Genomic DNA, 23876 nt, shown 5'->3' on the forward strand with positions numbered 1-23876 from the left:
TAACTGTTTCTTAATAAACATTTATGATTTATAAGCTTACATTTGCTAAAACATGTAAAAAAACAAATTAATTACAATAACTTGACTGTATTTTAAAGAACAATACTTATCTGTCTAGAAAGAGATTGAACCCTCAACTTATAAGAAATTTAATAAAAGAGTTTTACGATTTATCATTTATTTGAATAAAAAATAAAATACAACACAAATCAACAGCTTTATCATTAGGTTATGATACTTTATATCAATTCTTTTGACCAAGAATTAATACAAAGTAACCATCTGGCTAACTCATCACTTAACCTATTTCTATGTTTTCTAATTACTAATGATGCTTTAGAAAATAACCTCTCAGCAGGTACTGAAGTTGCAGGTATTGAGAGAAAATCACGGGCCATTTTCGATAAAATCGGATACTCTGTCTCATGCGTCCTCCACCAATCTAAAATGTCTTCCGAGCTGGCAGTTCTTGGTTTTCTCAGGTACTCCTCCAACTCGTCTATCACTAAGCCTTGAAGACAAGATCCAGATGACGTCGAGGGACATTCATAGAGTTTATCAAAGTCTATTACGTCTTCATCTTCATCACATACTTTATTGTCTTTTTCTGGTAATTCCAGAGATTTGTTCAGTGAGTGTAGACTTTTATATTCTTCATAAAGTTCATTGAACTTGCGCAGACTTTCTGTTTTAAGTTGCTTCCCCCACATTGTCAGGTCAAAAGTCTGAGCCTTATGCCTTGGGTCTAAAATTAAAGAAGTACAATAAATCCAGTTGCTCTTCTTGTAATGTTTAAGCATTTTGTCTCGAGCTGCTTGGAAAGCTAGAATGAGCCTTTCATCCACTTCAGATCGATTAGGTTTCTCATCTAACTGTTTTACCATGGATTCAATTTTATCTAGCAAGAGATTAAATGATACAATGACTAGCGGTAACGTAACATATTTGTCTCCACCAAGTTTTGTACTTAAAAGTTTAAAGTTTATTAGAAATTTATGTAATTTTTCGAGTACCTGCCATTCATTAGCTGTGATTTGAAAATCATTCAATTCGGTGACAGAACTGCACAATATGTCAATGCCCGCTCTCACTTTTAAACCAAATCCAATCATATCATGTGTGGAATTCCATCTCGTTGGACAGTCAAGAATGGCATTTAGATTTGATGGCACGCCAGCTGCTTCACAAGCAGACTGAAACTTCTTCTTCACTATCTCACTTCTTTTTATTTTACTGGAAATACTGCGTAACTTTGTTACAGATGTACGCGAGTCAGCAATATTTGGTGCAGATTCTTCATCTTCCTCATCCTCAGTTTCGTCTGCATAGTCTTCGTACTGCTGATCTTGCGCGTTAGTGTCAGACTCACAGTGTAATGCTAAGGTCTTTAATAAATCTTGTACACCAAGGTTTAAAATGTGAGCAAAGCACCGGAAATGTTGATTGTCTGAATCAAAGTGTGGCGGCAGCTGTTTGCCCAGTTCATACATAAATTTGGTATTTGCAGTTGCGTTGTCGACCGTGATACCTTGTATTTTATCAATTATGCCATATTCCAATAAACATTCATGGAAAATCGTTGCAATATCTTCGATGGTATAAAATCAAGAACTACAGATCGATACTTCCATTCGTTGTCTATATAATGAATAGTAACCCCGTAGTAACTCCTACCAGCAATTGACGTCCACCCATCAATGGTAAACGACATTTTAGATGATAATGGTTGAAGTCGTTCCTTGAGATTCAATTGGAGCTCTTCAAATCGCTCTTTGACTTTCCTTCTAAGTGTAGACCTTTTAGGAAACACCATATTAGGGCAAATACGTCGAAAATATACTTGTGTAGCTTCGTCATCGAAAAATGAGAAGGGAAGATATTTTTTCACCACCCAATCAACTGTAGCTGTCGTGATGTTGTCACTGCTGTTTTCCGACTGAAACAAAACAATAAATCTTGTGTTATTATTTAAAACATACTAGGTTTGAGCGTATAAGAGGAGGAGGTTTGTTGTTGTTAAATCGAGAAAATCGTTAAATTGATATTTGTTATATTAAGGTTGCACTGTACTGTAATTTACCAAAATAAAGTACTTAGTTGTTACTGGCCGATTAAATGAAAATATGGGTGTTTATAAAAAATATTTAAGACGATAATTACATACTTAATATGTCGCACCCCTAGATGAAAACACCACTAACTCAAAAATACTTACGTAAGTTAATGGCGTTTTTGAAAGTATCGCATGAATAGCTACGCGGAGTTAAAATTCTTTTAACTGTTAAAAAAATATTCTTACCTGTCCACTTCTTCCAGCGGTTACTAAAAAGCTTGTGATATCTCCACTTAATTTTGGTTTAACAGGAAGAAATATTTCTGATTCCTTTTTGTGGAAAGACATTAGATGTTTCCTTAAGCCTGAAGTGTTTCTGTTTTTCATTTTTATTTCAATCTTTTTATGTTGGCACAATTTACACAAGGCAGTTTGGGATGCATGAATTATTTCGAAAAACTCCTCAAATTTGCTTTTGGGTCTTTTAGATCTGTGACTCAAACTCTCGTTACTCGGACTAGAATAATTTGAATCTTCGTCACTCATATTAAATTGTACACGTGATACGTTTTTAGAAAACAACGAGAATTAGTAAAAACAATTATTAAGTTAGAATCGAAGCACAGCTCAATTGGAAATGACTGGAATTAAAATAATTCCTTCATTTATAGTACGTTTCCTTGCTTTTTACCGCGCCGCCTCGCCACGTGCCGGCTCTATGAAAAGGATGCCGCCGCAAATCGAACGATGCCGCGTGCGGCGTACAAACACACACTAAATATTACCTACTTGTACAGACGCGACCCGTGAATAAAATATATGTAAAGAATTAGTGCCAATCACTATTCTTTACATATAAGTGAATGTTTTGGCGTGCATCTATACTAATATTATAAAGCTGAAGAGTTCGTTTGTATGTTTGATGACAGAAGTTTTAAAATAAATAAATAAATCCTGAACGTCACTATACCTCCAAAGTTACTATTCCTCGTGGACGAAGTCGCGGGCACAGCTAGTAAATACTTACTCTCATCATCTCTCTCAGAGATATTCGAACACTTTTTTGCTATTTTTTCTTGTAAAAACTTAAGAAATATAATGACTAAATGTACAATAATAGTACCTAAGTAATTAGTTTAAAACCATATAAGTAATCAATATTATAATTACTTACTAGAATGAATTATTATGACATCTACTACCTATCCTCACCATTTTATCCTAATCATAATACTACTTGCGTGATCAGTATAATGTATTCATTTTCATTCTAAGCACTCTGAAACTTATTTATTCTTTGGAACACCTGTAGGTACTCTTAAAATTCGAAATTATTTTGCATGAATAGTGTCAAATGTTATGATTTCGGCGCGGCGGCAACGATTGTTTTAGATTTCAAAAGAAGCCGCCAACACAAAACCTTTGATGCCGCATTATCAAAGTGCCGATGGTTAAAACATAACTATGCATGCACTCAGTTTGATTTTAATAGATATTTTTTTATTCGCTATGTTTATGGTATTAGTCGTAATGCGCATAGGTCCAGTTTTTCATATTCTTTGATATAGTTTTTTGCGTCTCATAGAATTCCTAAGCGTACCTACCTATACACCGAACTGTTACACCTAACTACTCCGTGAAATAGCGCTAAGTCCTAGCTGCAAGACGCAAGAGTCTTGCAGGCTATGTCTTGTTCTTGCTCAAGTCTTGCACAGTCAGTCTTGGTCTTGGTCTTGCTAAAAATACGCGGTCTTGTTCTTGGTCTTGGTCTTGCAAAAACGCAAGAACAAGACCAAGACTGCAAGACCAAGACTGAATTTGGGCAACACTAATAGTAACAGATGCCCTTCATTACGCCCAAAGATTAAAATGGCGATGGGCAGGCCACATAGCTAGGATGGTTGACGACCGTTGGACAATAAGGCTGACATCATGGCCAGGTCTTGCAGGCCATAGAAAGGTAGGCAGACCGTATGCAAGATGGTCCGACAATATCGCTAATGTGGCCGGCATAAACTGGATGCAAGTAGCCAAGGATAGAGACCAGTGGTCATCTCTGGAGGAGGCCTTTACCCTCGCATGAGAGGGGTTCTTGCTAGAAGTTATATAACACCAGATAATAATTATTAATTCTCTTAAACGCAATTTAGAACCACTTGTTATTTTTTATTTTTCTGTTTATTTTTATTTTTTATTTATGTTCTTTGTATTTAATGTTTTCACGTAAAATCATAATATGTATTGCAATTTTATCTATATGTTGTAAGCAAGAATTAAACTTTTTTATTTTTATTTTTTATTTTTATTTTAATGCAACGTGCTGTTAAATATGTATATATTATGTGATAGGTGGTACAGGCGTGAAAATGTTTATAGCACTGCATTTGTTCTACTGTGGACAGTCAATATTCGTTCCGAGACGGTTTTAAAGTTCGTAACTGTAATGTAAAATAACTGCGAAGCTATTTATTGCTGTTCCGCCGCATTCTGGTCTCACTGAGGACAATAAGAGATTCTTATTCTTTATTGAATATTTCCCGTGACCCTTTCCAAGGAGTCATAAACATATAATCGTAGATATCCAAATAACGCAGGATAGCTTTTATTTTGCTTTGTCGGAACGCGTTTCCGTTCAATATATGATGTACCTTTTTTTTTTTTTCGTGGTGGAAAAGCTTTATGACTACCTCTGTTCTTTTGGCCAGGACAGAGGTTATGTGGGACTCGTTTACCCGAACTAAAAACCACCACGGCATGCCCCTCTCGTTGGCTTTATTGGACGACCGGGGAACCCGTTGTATACTTCCCAGACGAATATATGATGTACCTAGCTATATTGGTATAGGTAGATAGGTAGTATAACCTCGATGTAATAATGATTAGCATGTTCTACTACGGATTGTAACGTATTAGGTTTGAGGTCCTGGTAAGAAATTGGTTAAAAGTTCTCAGTACTAATTTGAAGTTGAGAAGCCGGTGGCGGCCTTGTCCATGTCTCAGAGACTGCGTTAAGCAGTGGGTCCCTACTATTCCATCCGCCAACCACCTACCCGCATTTGGGAGGAGCTATGGGTCTATGTTGAAATATTGGGACGTCCCACGGTTAAAGGCTGTTGATGATGGTGGTAGGTATATAGTTTAGGTATACCTACCTTGTCAGTCTAGTGGCAAGCCTGTTCGAATAAAGAACATGAGCTAATTCGGTTTGATTTCCGGTTACATCCAATAAAAAGTGCCGGCTATTATTCAACATATTGTTATAGGACGTTGGAGTACCAAGTTGCTGGAACGTGACGCATTGGAAAGCGCAGTTTTGGTATACCGCCCCAATAGGTAGAAATACGCAGCCAAGCGATAGGCACAGTTTCAATGGACACAAGCGGTACAATATCGTGAAGTACGATACCTATACCTAGTAGTGGACGTTCATCGATACTGCGATCACTTGCCCGTTTACTCAGCGTGGTGACCCTTCCGTTGGGAGAGAACCAGTCCAGTCCAGCAGTGAACTGTTATTATTTGCCTATTTATTGTTTATGATGATGAGCGGTTTCCCTACGTCTCAGGTTGACAGCATAGGGCGACAATTTGTAGCAAGTGTTCATCGCATGCCCTGCGAAGTGTTGCTTTGTTTAAAGGCAAGGGGTTTTCACTAACCATCAGGTGAACCATCTGATTGGCAGTGGCGTGCACTGTGTTTCTTACCTAGGTATGCAAACGGCAGCAAAATTGCATAAAATGGCAAAAATCCTCCTCCTAGGCGAGCTATATGTCAATTTTAGGGTAAGCAGTGCTTTTCTGCATGTATGAAGTGCACGCCACTGCTGATTGGTTAATTATTATTGCAAAAAAAAAAAGGACCGCGCAATGCGATAAGATGTACTTATTGTTATTGTGTACTCAACAAAATTGAATATCACGTATAATAAACCATGAAATGTGTAAGAAAAGCACGTTTAATAGTACATTAGGGAATATACTTAATAAACTAAGTAAATTCATTTTGTTTGTTCAAGCTAAGGGTACGGAGTCCTCGCTTTGCGCCTAAATTGACTACACTAAACAAAGGCTATTACGCCGCACAATTAACAATTATATCGGGGAATTACTTCATTTGAAGGCCTTTTGTTAGCTTGTTATATTATAAAAGCAAAGGACAACATAATACATTAAGATTGTATCTTTTTGAATAAAAGTTCTTTCGGAAATACAACTTCGAAAGCCACTATAAAGTAATAAACAATGAGTTTGTACGTGTGTTTTCAACTCTGGCGTATGTGGCATAGTTTCAGCATCTGGTCCTCAAAATGCTTAATCATCATTATCATCACCACCACTAGAAAAGGTTCTGCCTGACTGACAGCAAACAACATTCCAAGCGGCTAAGTATACGAGATTTGGAGATAATATTCTTTAAGCACCATAAAGGTGCGTGTGATTATTTTTTTATTGAACGTCTTAAACAGGGCAAAATTATATGGAAGACAGTTTCAGGTAAATAACTTGAAGATTCTTCAAGTTATTTACCTGAAACTAGATATTTGAAATGTGATGTCAAAATAGTAAAAATTTTTAAACATCACAGTTTTTGAAAATACACCTCCAAACGGATCGAAATAGGGAATGAAAATTAATACAAAAGTAATTAGTAGTAATTTTAGTAATAATTTTAGCATTCGGTTACAAATAAGAAATAAAAATAAAATTACACGTACACGTAGATACACAGTTTATAAAATTCTACTGCGAAAGGGATAAAATCAGATAAAACTTCAGATTTTGAGTGGTATTGTACAGTTTAATTTACTTACGTACATTTGGTTGATTTATATTTTACAAGCTTTTCACACAGCCTTCAATTAGGGTAGTAGTACGGACAAATAAATAAATAAATAAATATAAATATACTACGACAATACACACATCGCCACCTAGCCCCAAAGTAAGCGTAGCTTGTGTTATGGGTACTAAGATGACTGATGAATATCTTTATGAATAATATACATAAATAATTAGAATATACATATAAACACCCAGACACTGGCAAACATTCATGCTCATCACACAAACATTTTCCAGTTGTGGGAATCGAACCCACGGCCTTCGGCTCAGAAAGCAAGGTCGCTACAAACTGCGCCAATCGGCCGTCAAATACGATAGACCTTTTCCGAATACAATACGTATGCAAAACGACATGATGATCGTTTGAGTGATTTAGGTGTGAAAGCGTAACTGACAAACAAAAGATCGAACTCAGAATAATAGTATAGATAATTATTTATTATTATTTGTCAATTGATAGCCTATAACAGTCCACTGCTGGAGTAACTGTCTATTTTTACCCCTTTGCCCATAATTACCACACGAGCTTGGCAGACGGGTTGTTGATAGATCATAGTACAGAGAACGCTGCTACCCGTTTCCTGTTTCCCTAGTCGTTCGGAACCCGCGGGAAGAGAAGGTGTTGTGGTGGTGGTGACAATTGTATACTTATCTGCCATCACCACACGATACGGATTTTTTTAATCGTATCCTTATCTTCCTATATGTAAACTTGATCTCGCTCAACGGAACCTTAATATGGTGTAAAATAAGCAATCATGGTTTCGGATTCATTTCTAACGATACTCGCGGATGAGAGGATCGTGAAATTGATTTGTAATCTAAGGAAAATCTTATTTTGAGCTCCACCCGAGCTCGAATACCCAGATAATGTAATAATTTCAGAATTAAGTACCTACTTAGATATTTTTCGCTCTGAATTTCTAATTTAACCGGGGGGTAGATACCACAGATTTCCACTCTCATAATAGAGGGGTTTCAATGCAGTTTTGCCGGCTTCTTTTTACTACTACAAGTCAGCCCTTATTTGCAATTACATCTGTTGGTAAGTGACGATGCAGTCTAAGATGGTAGCGAACTAACCTGTCATCGGTTTCTACTTTCTAATTGACATCGTATCGTAACGCTAAATCGCTTGTAACTCGCCAAAGCCAGTACTCGCCCAGTAATAATTATTATGAAATGTTATTGATAACAACCGAGACCTAAGCTCAACGTGCGAGGCACGGGGATGGACAACACCCGTTTCCTAACTCCGGGTTGGTATCAGAAGTACTGAGCTGGTAATTAAAAGAAAAACTAAATATCTAACAAATTTTGCCACGACCACGGAATCGAACGCAGGACAGTTTGATCTGCAATCCAAACTGCTAACCAATAGACCAACGATAGGTACTGTTATAAAGAAACAGATACCCCAGCTCAGTAGTGAATTTTTTCCTTCTTTGTTTAACTACACAATGTTTAACACTCTTTCGGAATCGTACATCTAGAACTATAATACTAGTTAGGTTAGGTTAGGTTAGGCTTAATATAGACTCTACAGTGCTCGTAGGCTGCGGTAGCACTTATGATATATCTGTGTAGATAGTGCCTATTAATTATTAGTATCTAGGCCACGCTTTTCCCGTTGCTTATTGCTGAATTGACGTCACGAAAATTATGCGAAATAACTATCGGTTAAGGTGCTGGCTCATGAACGAATGTGTCCCAGACAGGTCGAGATTAAATAGTCGAAACTTTGACGTGGCAATGTTTTATGATAAAAAAATATTTATTACTAGCTGTTGCCCGCGACTTCGTCTGCGTTTGATTTTGTTATTTTATGTGGCATTAAATTTTGTTGTAGATCTAAAAATATTTAAAGTATTTAGTATCGCTAAGCCTTAAATGAGGGGTTTGCTGTTGTCCGCTGAGGAGTTCTGTCCTCTATCTCCAACCACAGTTTGGGCAAAATTAAACATATTTAAATCGGTTATAATTTGTCTGAGTTATTGTGTAAAGTCGTCAAACACTCATCCCCTCTCCAAAAGGAACCGAGCTTAATGTCAGGAAAAAATATCCTATATTACTTCTAACACTTCCAAGAATATGTGTACAAAGTTTCATGAGGATCGGCTTGGCAGTTTTTGCGTGAAAGCGTAGCAAACAAACTTACATTGACATTTATAATATTAGTAGGGATTTATATTCATTAAAAACTATTACTATAAATATACTTACATTTATTTTTGATAAATTCCTCTGCATTTGAATGTAAGTAATACAAGAGAAAACCTTTTTTAAAATTCATTTTCCGCAGTTACAATGTTATGTCAACTGTTTATTATTGTAATGTTTTAACAGGACCAACTAAGAGACACCACGTTCTTTCAGCATTATACTCATTCTAGGTCCATAGTTGGCGGTGCGACTGGCAAGCCGACAGACAAATATAAATCTCAGCATTTATATATATGAAATAACGGTCTAGTCAGAGCGCGGTCGCCAGACACGCGGTTCAGGTTCTATGAGACGATTACGTAGTTTATATGAAACGACGAGTGCGTTCGAAACTCATGATTTGTTAGTTAAATGTTTATGCATCTATGACAGTAACATAATAAATCAATATTTGTTATGTCGTTACTTACAAAAAGTCCTGGTAAAAGTAGTTTTACGGCCTTCACGTGCCATAATATGTACTCAAATTACAAAATAGAAATGTGAGCTTATAATAGTGTAACATAAAGTTTCGATTTAAATATATGAAGGGAAGGATTCATTTAGATTCTTATGTGTTTATAGTATTTAGAGCAGAAGCGGAGGCCTTTATGTGTTCATGATTATAACTTTTCTACCTTGGTAGGTGGTTTGAAGTTTGAACGTGATTCGAGATTTATGCGAAGGTTATTTTAGTTGTTTCTGAGGATTCATAAGAAATAAGTAAATATCTTATAATTTTATAAAAAAACACTGCAAAGATCTTGATAACTCAAATTAGGAATATATGACATCTCTTCATAGCTAGAAATATAAACCGATAGTCGAACCGAGATTTTTTGCATTATTGTAAGGTGATGATTAACTAACTACATTCGAACTAAAGTTACGAGGGTCTAAACGTGCCTTGGTTTTAGAAATGACTAAAACTAAATTCTGAAACTTAGGCAAGCGCTTTTTTTGTTATCACCAGCTCACAATAATTTACGTTAGGCTTTAATTTTTATATTTTACTATATAAGTTAGTTGCAATAAATTTGATGAATAGGTATTTGAAAAAACTATTGCCACTGCGCTAAGCATGCCTTCCCCCGTAAAGTGCAATAGGGACAGTTGTAGCTTGCACCAATTTTGCGTATAAAATGCTTTCACCCGAAACTGAGCTATTCAATTATTTTTGGCACTAAGATTGAGGAAAGATTACCTACGTCTAGGTTTTTCTTTTTACGTTATTGTCTTTTGAAATTTGTCTTGGAGTCCTCTTAACATAACTCAAAAACTGAATTATCTTCCATTTGAGAGAGTCTGATTTTCTTTTCAAGTTTTTCAAGAAAAAGAAATGATACCGACATTTCTAAACTAGACTTTAATTTTATGAAACTAAAAAAGATTGTTGTAGATAAATTATCCAGGGAGGAAATAGGGAAATACATTATCCTACCTATATTTTCCTCTTTACCTATTTCGATAAAATAAAAAGGGATTTCTTACTTAAGATGTAATTTGGTAGTTTAGACTTTAGTGCATCTAATTTACTCGATATTAAATAAATGTATAAATACCAAGTACCGTAATTATGTAATCCATATACTGTAACGCAAGTAAAGATAATGTTGATTTTTCTACTTTTACTTGTTACTAAACGTGGAAAAGGCTGGATTTATTGTGTTTATTCAAAACTGCGGGTGTGATACTTCAATGGGTTGTCCCAAAATGAACAGCACCGAACAAAGGCTTTTCGCCGCATAAACAACAATAATTGCTTATAATGGAAAATTACTTTATTCGAAGGCTTTGCCAGCTGCGTAGGTTCTTGTAATATGAAAATACCTACTAAAAGTTTATTATATTATCATACAAAATAGGAAATCGATAGCAATATTTGTGGTACCTTTGGTAAATTTATTAAACTGTGAAGAAACTCCATAACAATGTAAGTAACTGTCAAAAGAGTACAGGTTATTTTATTTTGATCCTTATTTTTCTTAGAAACAACATTTCTAAATATGTTTAATCCCATTTTTAATAGGGCCTCCTTCGTTCCGTGAAATAAATTCATATGTTTCGTAAACTTGGATAATAGGTAAGGGACTGTTATTACGAAAATTAATCTTATTTTGCTATACTCCGCGAAAAGCAGGAGAATCTGTATGGTGTAATTTATATTTTCTTTAATCTTTTAACAAACAGATCTTCGGCTGGGGATTGTTAAGTTAAGTCTGTTTTTGCAATTTACGCTCAGAAGTGTTTTTAAATGAAGCTTAATGAGATATTCGTCGCATAGTATAAGAGTAGGTACTTATCTATAAATATGTATGTTTTTTTTTGCTTGATACAAATATGTGTATATACATTATTTTCAATTCCAGCATATCTCTGACGTAGGTAATTATATAATACAAGCATACATACTTAAGTTTATTATAATAAAGTCTACTTACGACATGCGTGGGATGGGAAATGGGAAGCCGCTTACACGCCTGTTATTTTATTGCTTTACGTATGTGGAAGGGGGTTTTTATTTTACCAGGAAAAAAGGATGTTCTTAATAAATGGATGAACTCTAGGGCGCCGTCTCTAGGGAAAAAAATCAATTCTCTGGCAGTTAGCCATGTGCAATACGCTGAACTACGCTAGTGCCTAGAGGCCACTACTTTGTTTAGTTCAACTAGCAATTAGGTATATCTTCAATTCAGTAGAAGCACAAAAAAATATGATGTAAAAAAAATTTGGATAATTCGCCTTATCCGAATTTTTTTTCTTCGATTTTTCATCGAATCTGAGGTAAAAATTTCTCGTATTGACGGTAATTGTTAAAAGATCGAATACGTCCCTTTAGAATTTATTCTTTAGGCTTATTTAACGATTAAAATGTGAGCTTAACCATCAATTAAAATGATTGAATATGACATTAAGTAGCTAACTAACAACTCAGATATAGCTCATTGACGTGAAATTCCATTTTTCACATATCGCGCGGGAAAACTGGATATATTATAAAGTAGGTGTTAATCTAGGGTATACGAAATTACTGTTACATTGGTTTAGCAGTTGCGGCGTGAAGAAGTAAGAAACATACAAACGTATATAAAATCTTCCGCCTTTCTAATATCAGTGTGATGAGTAATATCTGCAATTATATATTTGAAGCTTGTATGTTAACTCCGTTTTCATTTACAAAAGCTTTTCTTACATCCCCGTCCGAGGTTAGTACCTACCTACACACTACGGATGTATTATTGAAAGTTTAATATAGAGCCCCTTCCTAAAGCAAATGAGAATGTAGGGTATTCGCTGGGTATCCGTAGGTTTAATACAGAGATATTACTTCAGAATGTAGCGCCGTTTTATTAAAGGTCGTGTCTTTGTTCCTTTTATTTCCTAGTGGGTTCGAAATATTTAGAACCTAGTATTTGATAAGTAACTAATGAATAATGAACAGTAAACGAAGAATTAAAATTCAATAAAGAAATTCAAAACTCAATAATGATGATTACTCAAAGGTACATTTTATAATCGGCTATGTAATCTGTCTGTAACGAGGTAAAGCGAGAGCCATAAGAATCGCGAGCGAATGTTAGAGTGTTGATGGTTGTGACTAGACGCTGGCTGGACGCAAACTTGAACGCCGCGAAGGGCGTTGGTTATACCACGTATGCTGCGGTCAAGCCTTGGCTTTACGCCATTGTGACTACACACAAACTTTTGTTTCCTTGAAAGGGACAGCCTTCAAAGATTATCCAGTAAACATGCCCGCTAACTTTAAAAGTATTTCGATGCTGTTATTTCCTAGTAGCTTCTGAATAGGGTATGTGATTCAGCTTTTGACAAAGAACTAGTGAATAATTAACAGTGATAGAAGAATTAAATTCAAAAAAATTAAAAATTGAAATTTAAAATTCATTTCACTAATGTTATTTAGAAATAGATACATTTATAAGCGTTTGTGTAATCCATATGTAATGTGGTAAAGCGAAGGCCATATCGCGTCTTTTGTATGGAGTTACTACGTAACGTAACGTAGGTACGTACGTAAAGGTAAGGCCTATCCGCGATGCGGCGGTCCATCCAGCGTCCTTAGCGGCGTCCTGCGAGCGTCCATTCAAAAGAATACTGTTCTGAAAGAAATCTGTTGGTCTCATACTGGACGAAAACTTGAACGTCGCCAAAGAAGCGGGTCGTAGACCGCGGTTCGACCTTGCCCTTACGCACAGTGTCTACTTACACTTATATATATAAAAATGTTATGTTGGTTTGTGTACGCTTCAAAAACTCAAAAAGTTCTGCACTGATCGAGCTGAAATTTTAGCATGATATATAATACGCATCAAGGATTGTTTTTATCTATTTTTCTCAACCATTCAATCACAATGTGCCACAGCTAAGCGTGGCAGGGTACAGCTAGTAGACTATAAAAGTCCACTGCTTGAGTAAAGGCCACTCGCGATGGGAGGGTTTGCGCATAATCACCACGCTGGGCAGTCTGGTTGGTGATCGCAGTAGATGGTAGCACTGAGGACGCTGCTGGCCGTTCTCCGTTATATTCTCTTAGTCGCCTCGTACGACACCCGCCGGAAGGGTATTTTAATCTGCCGTCAACACACAGCACATTATGCTAAAAGTATTGAGCTTTATTCAGACTAGAACCTACATATTGTAATCGGTACATAGATGCACATTATAGCCGACCCCAATCCCCATTATACCTTCATATGGCGGATAAGCCTTCACAAACTTTGCTATTATACGATAGGTACATTGCTATTACATTCTGTGAAAATGAAACGTGGATTTTAGAATAATCCCAACCTGTACCTACAAGTAGTTATGTACAATTATAGTAAGTTAATAGCAAGACCTGACTAGATTTTTACTTCACTTTTAGTAGCAGCTTGATAGTGTAATATTATCTTTTTAATAGATACCTCACCGTCAAGCAGCACCATGTCCAGAATACTGTGTTTTCACTGAGCCTGAGATAACGAAACATTAACATAAGCTAGAAATGAAACGGCTCAGTATCTTAAATCGATTTTTCTTCACATTAATTGTGCTGGAGTGATTCTAATATACATATATACTTATTCCATTACAAGTTAGCCCTTGATTGTAATCTCACCTGGTCGTAAGTGATGATGCAGTCTAAGATGGTAGCGGGCTATCTTACGGAGTATTGCAATTATATTTAACCTTTACCCCTAATTAGTTTCTACGCTACATGTTACCGGAACGCTAAATCGCCTAACAGCATGTTTTGGTCGATAGGGTAGGGCAGCCACGGCCGAAGCCTCCGACTAGACAAAATATAACTACGAAAATTTTTTAAATTTTTGAAAAGTTATCGGCAATTTTGTAACGAACATTGTTTGAGTACGGTGGCTAGGGAAATTTGGAAACATGAGCATGACCAGAAAAGTGAAAAACAGAAATTTGAATCATGAAATGCTGCAAACCACGCACATCGCTGGCGTTTAACATTGTTGTCAAGGTGCCTACTGCTGGTTTCCCATTACTAGGTTATTATTTATTACCTCTATGCTTTGTTTATAAATAAAATAAAACCAAAGACTAAGACACCGTGAGGTATCTTTGCATCGTCTAGAGTCTCATACAAGTCTGAAGTGTATTGAAAATGCACCCGTATGTATACTAAAATACCCAACGGTATAATATCATGGACTGAACTATGAATTTTCAAAGTCAAAGTCAAATATTCCTTTATTCAAATAGGCACATAGATGGCACTTTTGATGCGTTATTGTATACAAAATGTGTACATAGCAGTGAGTAGTGATGGCGATGACTACAATCGTAAACTTAAAACTAAAGCTACGAGGGTTCCAATCGCGCCCTGGTCTAAGAAGAAGCCCACAACAAACTTAGCCGGGTGTTCTTTTTGTTATCACCATGTCACATTGTCATTAGAAAAAATTTAAGAAGCAACCTGGTTAGAGCAATTGTTTACACCCAAGCTTTTTTATCGTTTACGTAATCCTTTATACTATAATAGGACTTTTCTATAAGCTTTCGCTTAATACAAACTTTGAACTTCTTTAGTGACATCCCCAAGATATCAACTGGTAATTTATTGTAAAATTGTATACAATTTCCTTTAAATGAATTGCTTATTTTGTGTAGTCTAGTGTACTGCACTGCAAGTTTATTTTTGCTTCTAACGTTTAAATTATTGCAGTCACTTTTTCTTTTTTTTTTTTTTTTTTTTTTGATTATGACTTGAAAAATATTTATTAATTAAATAAGAATTATCAGCATATTTGTTAAAAAGCTAATCAATTTAATAAAATATCTGGTATAAATTAAATGATAGTTATACAAATTTTATTTATTTACCCACTTTATATAATTACCGTAACACCAGTTGTTGCCCTCGTTCTCAATCCGTGTTTATTACTGATTTTTACAAATTTCCTGGGGACCCTTTTTTTCCGGACTAAAAATATTTCGATGCCAAAAATCAAGTCGATTGGTTGCTTAGTTCGGGAGTAAAGGAAGGAAAAACAAACAAATACCCTTTCGCATTTATAACATTAAGGATTTCCATAAACAATAAAACCGTTAGCTACATAAAAACAAGCTAAGCATTCTTGGTAGGCAACAACAAAATTGACAAAATAGTTTAATACGTGCACTTAGGAATGGCAAGGAAAAATTCGGACTTAAAAAGTCGGCCACCCATCCAGTTATCGAGGTAGGTCAATGTTGCGTAACTAGCACATTCGATTTATTTACAGCGCCATCACATAGGTAGGTGCATGACTATATCTGAAAACATACTTACATTATACATAAGTTTCCTAAGTTGCGGTTACACGAACCTCAACTTAACCTTGACCGTTTTAATTTCTTGTTCTGTATTCATGGTCATTTTCTTTTTTCGGGTCGCTAAAACCTAATCATTGTATGTACCTACATAGTTATAACGGATCGATCGACTTCTGTTAACCATAGGTACTTTCATAATGACTTTTGTGTTATTTATGAGTTAATAGTAGTTGCCGGTGACTATCTAAGTCGCGTACAGGTACAAGTTCTGATGAATAATTTTCCTTCATACCACCTTTCATTCCCTATCAAACGGTATCCAATCAAAAATGCGTGGTTTAATAATAATTATTTATTTGGAAGAATGTTTTTACAATATTAAGATGAGAGAGATTAATTTTAGATTACTAAAATTAAAATAAAATATCAACCTTAATTAAATGTCGAGTTAGATTAAAACAAACACTACTGTAAATAAGTTTTTATATAATAAAACAATTAGTCGTATGGCATCCTTGATCAGCTAAGAAAATAACTGGCTAAATAAATGTTTATCAAACAACCAACGGTTTCTGTAAATTAAAAAAGTACATTTTACAGTGATCTCACTGACACACGTTATTATTTAAAAACAGATCCGCAAATTGGTCAAACCTAAAACACCCTTCTTCTCCATCGGGGTTCAGTAAAATACTAGTATTGAAATATTAAACTTTCCCGACAGAAAACCCTCTTTCTTTCTTTTAGTTCCCATGTTTCGGTACGAAAAATCGCTTGAAAACATTGCTTTTTTTCATCTTGATTATAAGAATGTAAAGATCTCTAGTGCGATAAATTCTGGATTTAAAAAATGATGATGACAATTATATTACAATACCCGTCATTTTACTTAGGGTTGTTATTTAGCACAACGTTGTGAAAAGGAGAGTTTATAAGATCTGTCAATTAAGTTCAGATAAGATATGTAATGTGATGCGTAAAACAGATTTGGCGTACCATTGGAGTTCTAAAAGCTACGTCATAATATTATATTTGCGCTATAGGTACTATCTATGATCAGAATCGGTTGTCACCACCCCTCCCACGGGTGTCATACGAGGCTGCTAATAGAATGTTATGGAAACATAGTCCTCTGCGCTGCTCCTAATATACCATCTACTGCGATTACTCACCCGCCTGCTCAGCGTGGTGATTCTAGAGTGGACTGTTATAGCCTATTGATGTTATCAGCGCAGCCACTCGTGACTTATATCTTGACTTAGATCTTTGAACCCAACTTAAATATCGCGTAGGTAGGTTTTTAAACTATTTTTTTGCCAAGTAGTTACTGAACCAGCGGAATGGATCTTTAATTACAATCAGTTAAAAGGGCGATCTTATATATAATAATATAATAATATAATATACATTTATTAACCAAAATTCACAAGTAGACTTAAAACTATTATGGTGTAATCATAAATTCTTACGAATTTTACCGTACACCAACGTGCTGTCGACAAAAGGTAACATCTAAAGAAATTAATTAACACCCACCTACTTACTACATCAATCAAGATATTCCATATAAATAAAATTCCCTCAATATAATTAGGTAGATACATCGGAAGTTTAAAATTGGTAGTAGGTAGACAGGTAGGTACTATAAATATATTTTAATATTAACTAACAAGCGTTCCTAAATTTAATCAAAAATCGACAGTAGGGACGACGTGCCTTATTACTTTTCTGTGTGCCGTAGTGAAACAAGTTTCTTTCAAAGATAATTGAGCATTGGCTGTATTTAAAAGAATATATTCTGTGTACATGTTTACTTTACAGATCTACTATAGGTAAGCATGTCGTCATAACGTCTGACTTTACTTACTTATTAAAATAAATAAATTATGCCAGATTCTTGAAGTGTTACTAAATTATTCATAAATTCTATTCTGTACACAGATAAGTACAGACCTTGCGTCTGTAAGATTATGTTACCATACATAGCGCGGTTATAGTAAAAAAAGAAAAAGACTGTACCTACACGTTATAGCCTTTGTACATCTTTAGTAAAATATCTAATAGTTCTAAGGTGCGACATTGTATGCAATAATTAAGGGGATTCGCATTTTGAATACATATTTATATTTACACCCATAGAGATACCTACTTAAATAACACATTGCTGTCTCAGTAAATAGCAAGACCGTTTTGGGAATCCTCCTATGGAAATAATGTAGGTACCCCCACCTACCTATCTGTACCTATTTTAACTGAAGAATAACATAAAAATCAATAATTAGATAGGCATACGAAACTGCATAAAATTTTGAATTACTGTAGGTTATTCTAATTGCGTTGCAACCGACTCCTACTATACTCTTGTATAGTATTCAGCCCGGGATGTAAGATTTTTCCAAGATTTTTCCAAAAATTCAAAATTCATTTATTTCAAGTAGGCCTATTTTATAAGTTCAAAATTCATTTATTTCAAGTAGGCCTGTTTTATAAGCACTTTTGAAACGTCAAATCAGTCTGTTTGTAGTGACTCTACCACCACTCTAATAACTTGCCATTGGCGCGCCCGCTCCACTCCACAAGATATATACTGCCAGGAACTATTTATCTAAGTTTGGTGGTCCTAGGAGAGACTTATCATAAAAATGAACTTAGATAAACGTTCAATAATTCACTTAGGTAAGCTAGTAAGTAGTATTATCTACGCTGAAAGCCTATGCTGAACGCATTGTGCATAATACTATTGCATCGGAAGAAATTGCAATTGGAATCGGGTGGTCGTTTCTTCTTAGGTATAATTTTTATCAAATAGCTTTATTTTTTTGTCTATACCTACTAATATTATACAGAACAAAGATTTTTTGTTTGTTTGTTTTCACCGAATAGCCTATACCTAGTAATTTCGTACATTTTACTTGGCACCGACTTAAAAAAATTGTAGAAAATATTTATTTCTTTCTGTTTAGTTGTATAAAAAAGGCGTTCTTTTTTAATTGATCGCCACACATTTCTTAATTAAACTGTTCCCATGGGGTGCTAAAACAAACGTGGGCGCAATCGTGGGCAACATTTTGTGTTATAACTAGGTGAGTGTAAGTTGTTTAAGCAACACTAAAGCTATTTTAGCAATTGTATTTGTTAATATTGTTTTATATGTACTTATAAAAATATCACTATCAAGCTCAAATACCGGTACGATGTATTAGCCATATATATGTAATTTCCGTACAAATTGAGTGGAACATGATTGAAATCGACAGTAATACTCATTTACAATAGTTATTAATCCAAATTATAGTACAATTCTGACAATACCGGACAGGATATCATGGTATGAGTCCAAGGCCGTGGGTTCGATTCCCACAACTGGAAGATGTTTGTTTTTGTGTGATAAGCATGAATGTCTTTCAGTGTCTGGGTGTTTATACGTAAATTATAAGTATCTATGTATATTTTTCATAAAAATATTCATCAGTCTACCCATAACACAAACTACGCTTACTTTGGGGCTAGATGGTGATGTTTTCGAAGTTATGTTGGTTTGTGTACGCTTCAAAAACTCAAAAAGTTCTGCACCGATCAAGCTGAAATTTTATCATGGCATATAATCCGCATCAAGGATTGCTTTATCTATTTTTTGCATCAGTCATATATCCGCGAGCCTTATATCTACGCAGACAGTGGAGAACCAAAAAAAAAATTGTATATCCACAAATATTGCAAAATTAAACTTATATGTAATGTATTCTTTGTTTTGTTTCTCATTTCTCAACCATTCCATAAAAATGAACCACAGCGAAGCGTGGCAGGGTACAACTAGTAAGTTATAAATAATATATACTACGAATATAAGTTTAGCTAGTTTTGTATAAACAAAACTAACAAAAATAAACATACCAACGAAAATAAACATATCTGTTAGAAAAAATAATAATATACAAAGAAAATATACTACAGTCTAATCACACTTAGATTTTAAACTATTTTTTGCTAAGTAGGTACTGAACCAGCAGAATGGATCTTTAATTACACTCATTTGAAAGGGCGATCTTAAATTGCGTTCCTAAATTTAATCAAAAATCGATAGTAGGGACGACGTGCTTTATTACTTTTCTGTGTGCCGAAGTGAAACAAGTTTCTTTCAAAGATAATTGAGCATTGGCTGTATTTAAAATAATATATTCTGTGTACATGTTTACTTTACAGATGACATTAAGTAATCTGTAAATTTTTTAATGTAGCGTCCCCCTTATTTGCCTGATAGATGAGTTAAGGGGTATTGATCAATTCTTAATCGTCTATTTTGCCTACATTTGTTAAATCTCAGTTTTAAACTTTACAATAAATTGTTCTCTATTTTACAGGTAATCATGAGGATTCAAAACATCTCCATTGATAACGGCAATGTAGTCATCAATAATTCAAACACCATTTTGTCTCAAGATATCACAAATAGAAGCTACTTGGTATCAGAGAATCCGAATTTTATCACAAATACTAACGTAGATGATAACGTCCAATTTAATTCAAATTATAACATATATTCTAATAACACGGTGGATTGCGAAGTTGCAATTATAGATTCTAAAAGAATATTGGAGGAAGATTTGAAGAGTAGAATATACAACATACAATATCAATTGAACAATCAGAATGTAGATTTAACAGCAAGCCTCTGCAAAAACAAAAATTATAACGGCAATCAACCAATCGACACCACCTGGGCTGAAAACTGTAAAGGTAACTATGAAGTATCTACTATTTTTACCCCCTACGCAAAAAAACGGTGTTGTGTGTGTTTTTATGCCTGTATGGCTGCTGAGGCTCCCAACAGATTAATGTTTTTTTTTTGGTTGTAAGGTAAATTAATCGGGAGTTTTCTTAGCTGTTTTATCAAAATCGGTCCAAGATGAAAATGGCAGATTACATATTTTTTCACAACTCCCTCAAATGATAGTACCTGAATAGCAGAATCATGAATACTATATTGAAAGTGAATGAGGCATGAGGAATATTTGTTTTGAAATTTTAGTAAGTCACATTAGATTTAGAGTAATTTGCTGTTGCGTTTAGTACTTATAGGTATATGTTGAATGTTAAAAAAATGAAGCCCCTCCAATTTTTGATGTCCGGGAAAAAGTAGATAATATTAGTTACGTAGGTACCAATTAAGTTACAATGATTTCACTAAAAATCTATAACGTTTCCTTGATTTCAGATCAAGCTAATGATTCCACAGAATCAACGCCAGCAGACGAGGAACGTGCGTTTGATATATCTGATACAGATGAAATGTCTGAGAAAAAAGTTCATCCTGTACCCAGAGGAATTGTAAATCCAAATTATCCAGGTTTCCAGCACTTAGCACATACGCTACAGGTGAAAATGATTCTTCATCTTTACTAATGTTAAAATAGAAAAAAAAGTGGCTTTTCTTGAGTGTTCGCAATGTGTTTGCTTAAACTACATTAGTTGTGTAAAAGGAAAGAATTCTTAAAATTATTTAAGCACCTTCGAGTTTATATTTCAGCGAGTATGTTGCTTCATATACTATATGATAAAAATAAATTGCAGTAATAATAAAAAAATTACCTGAAATAATGGTAATTTAAAGGTATACTGTGTTATTAAAGAATCAACGTTGCGGTAGGGGTATTTACGTCTATCAGTACATGCGTTATAGTAATATTAAGTACATAACTTTTCGTTACGACCTACGATAACGCATGATAAAACCGCGGGGAACAGCTAGTAATTAATAGAAACCTTTGAAGTGCAATACAACACCACACCTGGGCATGCAAACAGAAGCCTTAGTAACAAAACATTAACTTAGTACGACATTCTCTTTCGGCGCTATATGTATAAGAGGTCTTTACGCCTACGCATATTGGTCGAATGCTCGAAGAGTATCTTCGAAATGCATGCGAAAATATATTAAATATTTTTTCATTGATATTCGGCTCCGATTAATTCGACAATCTTTCTTTAAAAAGCCATTCTATGAGAAGTCAGTGTATGTCGAGATCATTCTATAAAATTTATATGACGATACAGTCTAAGATAGTTATTTGTTATATCTAGCAGGCGTTTGGAAGTTTATTGACCTCTTTCTATTGGTGTTTTTGAATGTACCTACATACCGATAGTATTGCAAATGGTTTTGATTACGATTAACATAAAATGTCTCATTGCACTCAAGTAACATAATATTTTATACAGGACTATTCTTCGAATATTGGATCTTCTTATTATTCAGAAAATGAGATGACGGACGACGATTTGGATATCGAAATTATTGACACCACACCGTATAACATCAATGGAAATCTAATGAAAGAGGAATTTAATAGCATCAATAACAATAAAAATAACGAAGCCAAGGCAAATAGAAAACAAAAAAATAACTCGCTACTAGACATAGATAAATCTGAAACAACTTCAAGAAATGATGACATGCCAGATCTCTTAAAAACGATTTCGCATAATAATAACAATATCGACTCAATTAACTACGACTTGAATTGTTCAGCTATTGATATTGAGAATAATTTTCACACAAAAGATATTATAGGTGACTTTAACAAGGAGATTGAAGATGAAATTAGACAATTATTAAATTATAATATAAATATAGAAGATGATCTGGAAGAATTAAGGAAAGATATAAAAGACACTTTTGCTAAACCAATTGAAAATACCATTAATAACATAAGCGAAGTCGTAAATGATGTTATTAAAAAACTAGTAGAAAATGACGGAAAATGTGAAGAAGAATCACTTGACAATATAAACGATCATGAAATGAAAGATATTACAGACATGGATAAAGAAAATGAAAATAACACAAGGACAGAAATGAATATAAGTAGGCCTACATTTTTGTTAATTGAAAATAATATTGATAATAACATAAAAGACGCAATATTATCAGATGGTAAAGATGAAATCAATATTTATGAAGAAGAATATAATACCGAACAACTGAGTAATAATGTTGAAAATACTATCAAACAATTAAGTACAGAGTTAAGGAAAATAATACCAAAATTGAATGAAATGCGTGAGCGAGATAAATTATGGATGGAGAATAAAAAGGAGATTATAACCGATAGTAACTCTAACAATATAATAACAGGATCTCTAAACTGTACTGGAGGAACTAGCAATTACTTAAAACAAGATAAACTAAAGAGAAACACACAAGAGAGTTTTATAACTACAAATCATGAGCGTTCAATCAAATCATTTGTGTAAGTAGCTACTTTTTAATGTTCGATCTACTATTTGTATACATCTCATATGTTTTGCTCATTTCTATATTTACTAAATATATTTATATCATATCGACAATCTAAGAAGGTTTTACTTATACAATATTTAAATGGATTGTGATTATTACATAGGAATTGATTTGAACGGTACAGCATTTAAAAAAATAAATAGAAAAGAATGCGTTTTTCAAATCTGTCAGTCATCATCATCTTCATCATCACCATAATCATCATATCGACCGATTGACATCTGCCAATACGGCTACATCATGGGCAAACCAATGTTGACCGATGCACTCGCGATACATTATAAATATAGGTAGATACTGTTGGTACATGCAGATTACAAATTTTAAATTTTGATGACATTCCATTTCTTTGTTTTTGAATGACTATAAGTTATATTTCCTATTATTATGTTTCAGCGAACCCAAAATTCGACACACTGCGACAAAAGCAATCTCAAAAGCTCAAAACATCGCATCCGTCCGTAAAAATATTGCTAATAAAGAATCCGATTTCGGTAAGTACCCATTTTAAAATGAATCTAATTACAAATAAAGGTTAGACTATATTTTCACATTCCGTTTCGATTATTGAGAGCTCAGCAAACGAAGTAAAAAAACAGACGGGTATATTGTGTAGAATAGCAGGAGAAATGTTTAGGTGGAAAAGTTATCAGAAATTGTAGTCAGTTGGGTGGACTGAAACTGTTCACTTTAAAT

At 34.4% G+C, this 23876-nt stretch overlaps 1 protein-coding gene across 1 annotated transcript in view; it reads left to right on the forward strand.

Annotated features, from left to right (window-relative positions):
* Window positions 1-23876, forward strand: part of LOC120636102 (schwannomin-interacting protein 1 homolog) — a 51878-nt gene that overhangs the window by 16747 nt on the left and 11255 nt on the right. Inside the window, exons 2-5 of the mRNA XM_039907402.1 lie at window positions 20242-20617; window positions 21096-21256; window positions 22100-23130; window positions 23577-23674. Coding sequence (XP_039763336.1) covers window positions 20248-20617; window positions 21096-21256; window positions 22100-23130; window positions 23577-23674 — 1660 coding nt within the window. The 5' untranslated portion in view covers window positions 20242-20247. The remainder of the gene's footprint in view (window positions 1-20241; window positions 20618-21095; window positions 21257-22099; window positions 23131-23576; window positions 23675-23876) is intronic.

This window comes from Pararge aegeria, chromosome 3 (genome assembly GCF_905163445.1).
Source record: "Pararge aegeria chromosome 3, ilParAegt1.1, whole genome shotgun sequence".
Lineage (NCBI taxonomy): Eukaryota > Metazoa > Arthropoda > Insecta > Lepidoptera > Nymphalidae > Pararge > Pararge aegeria.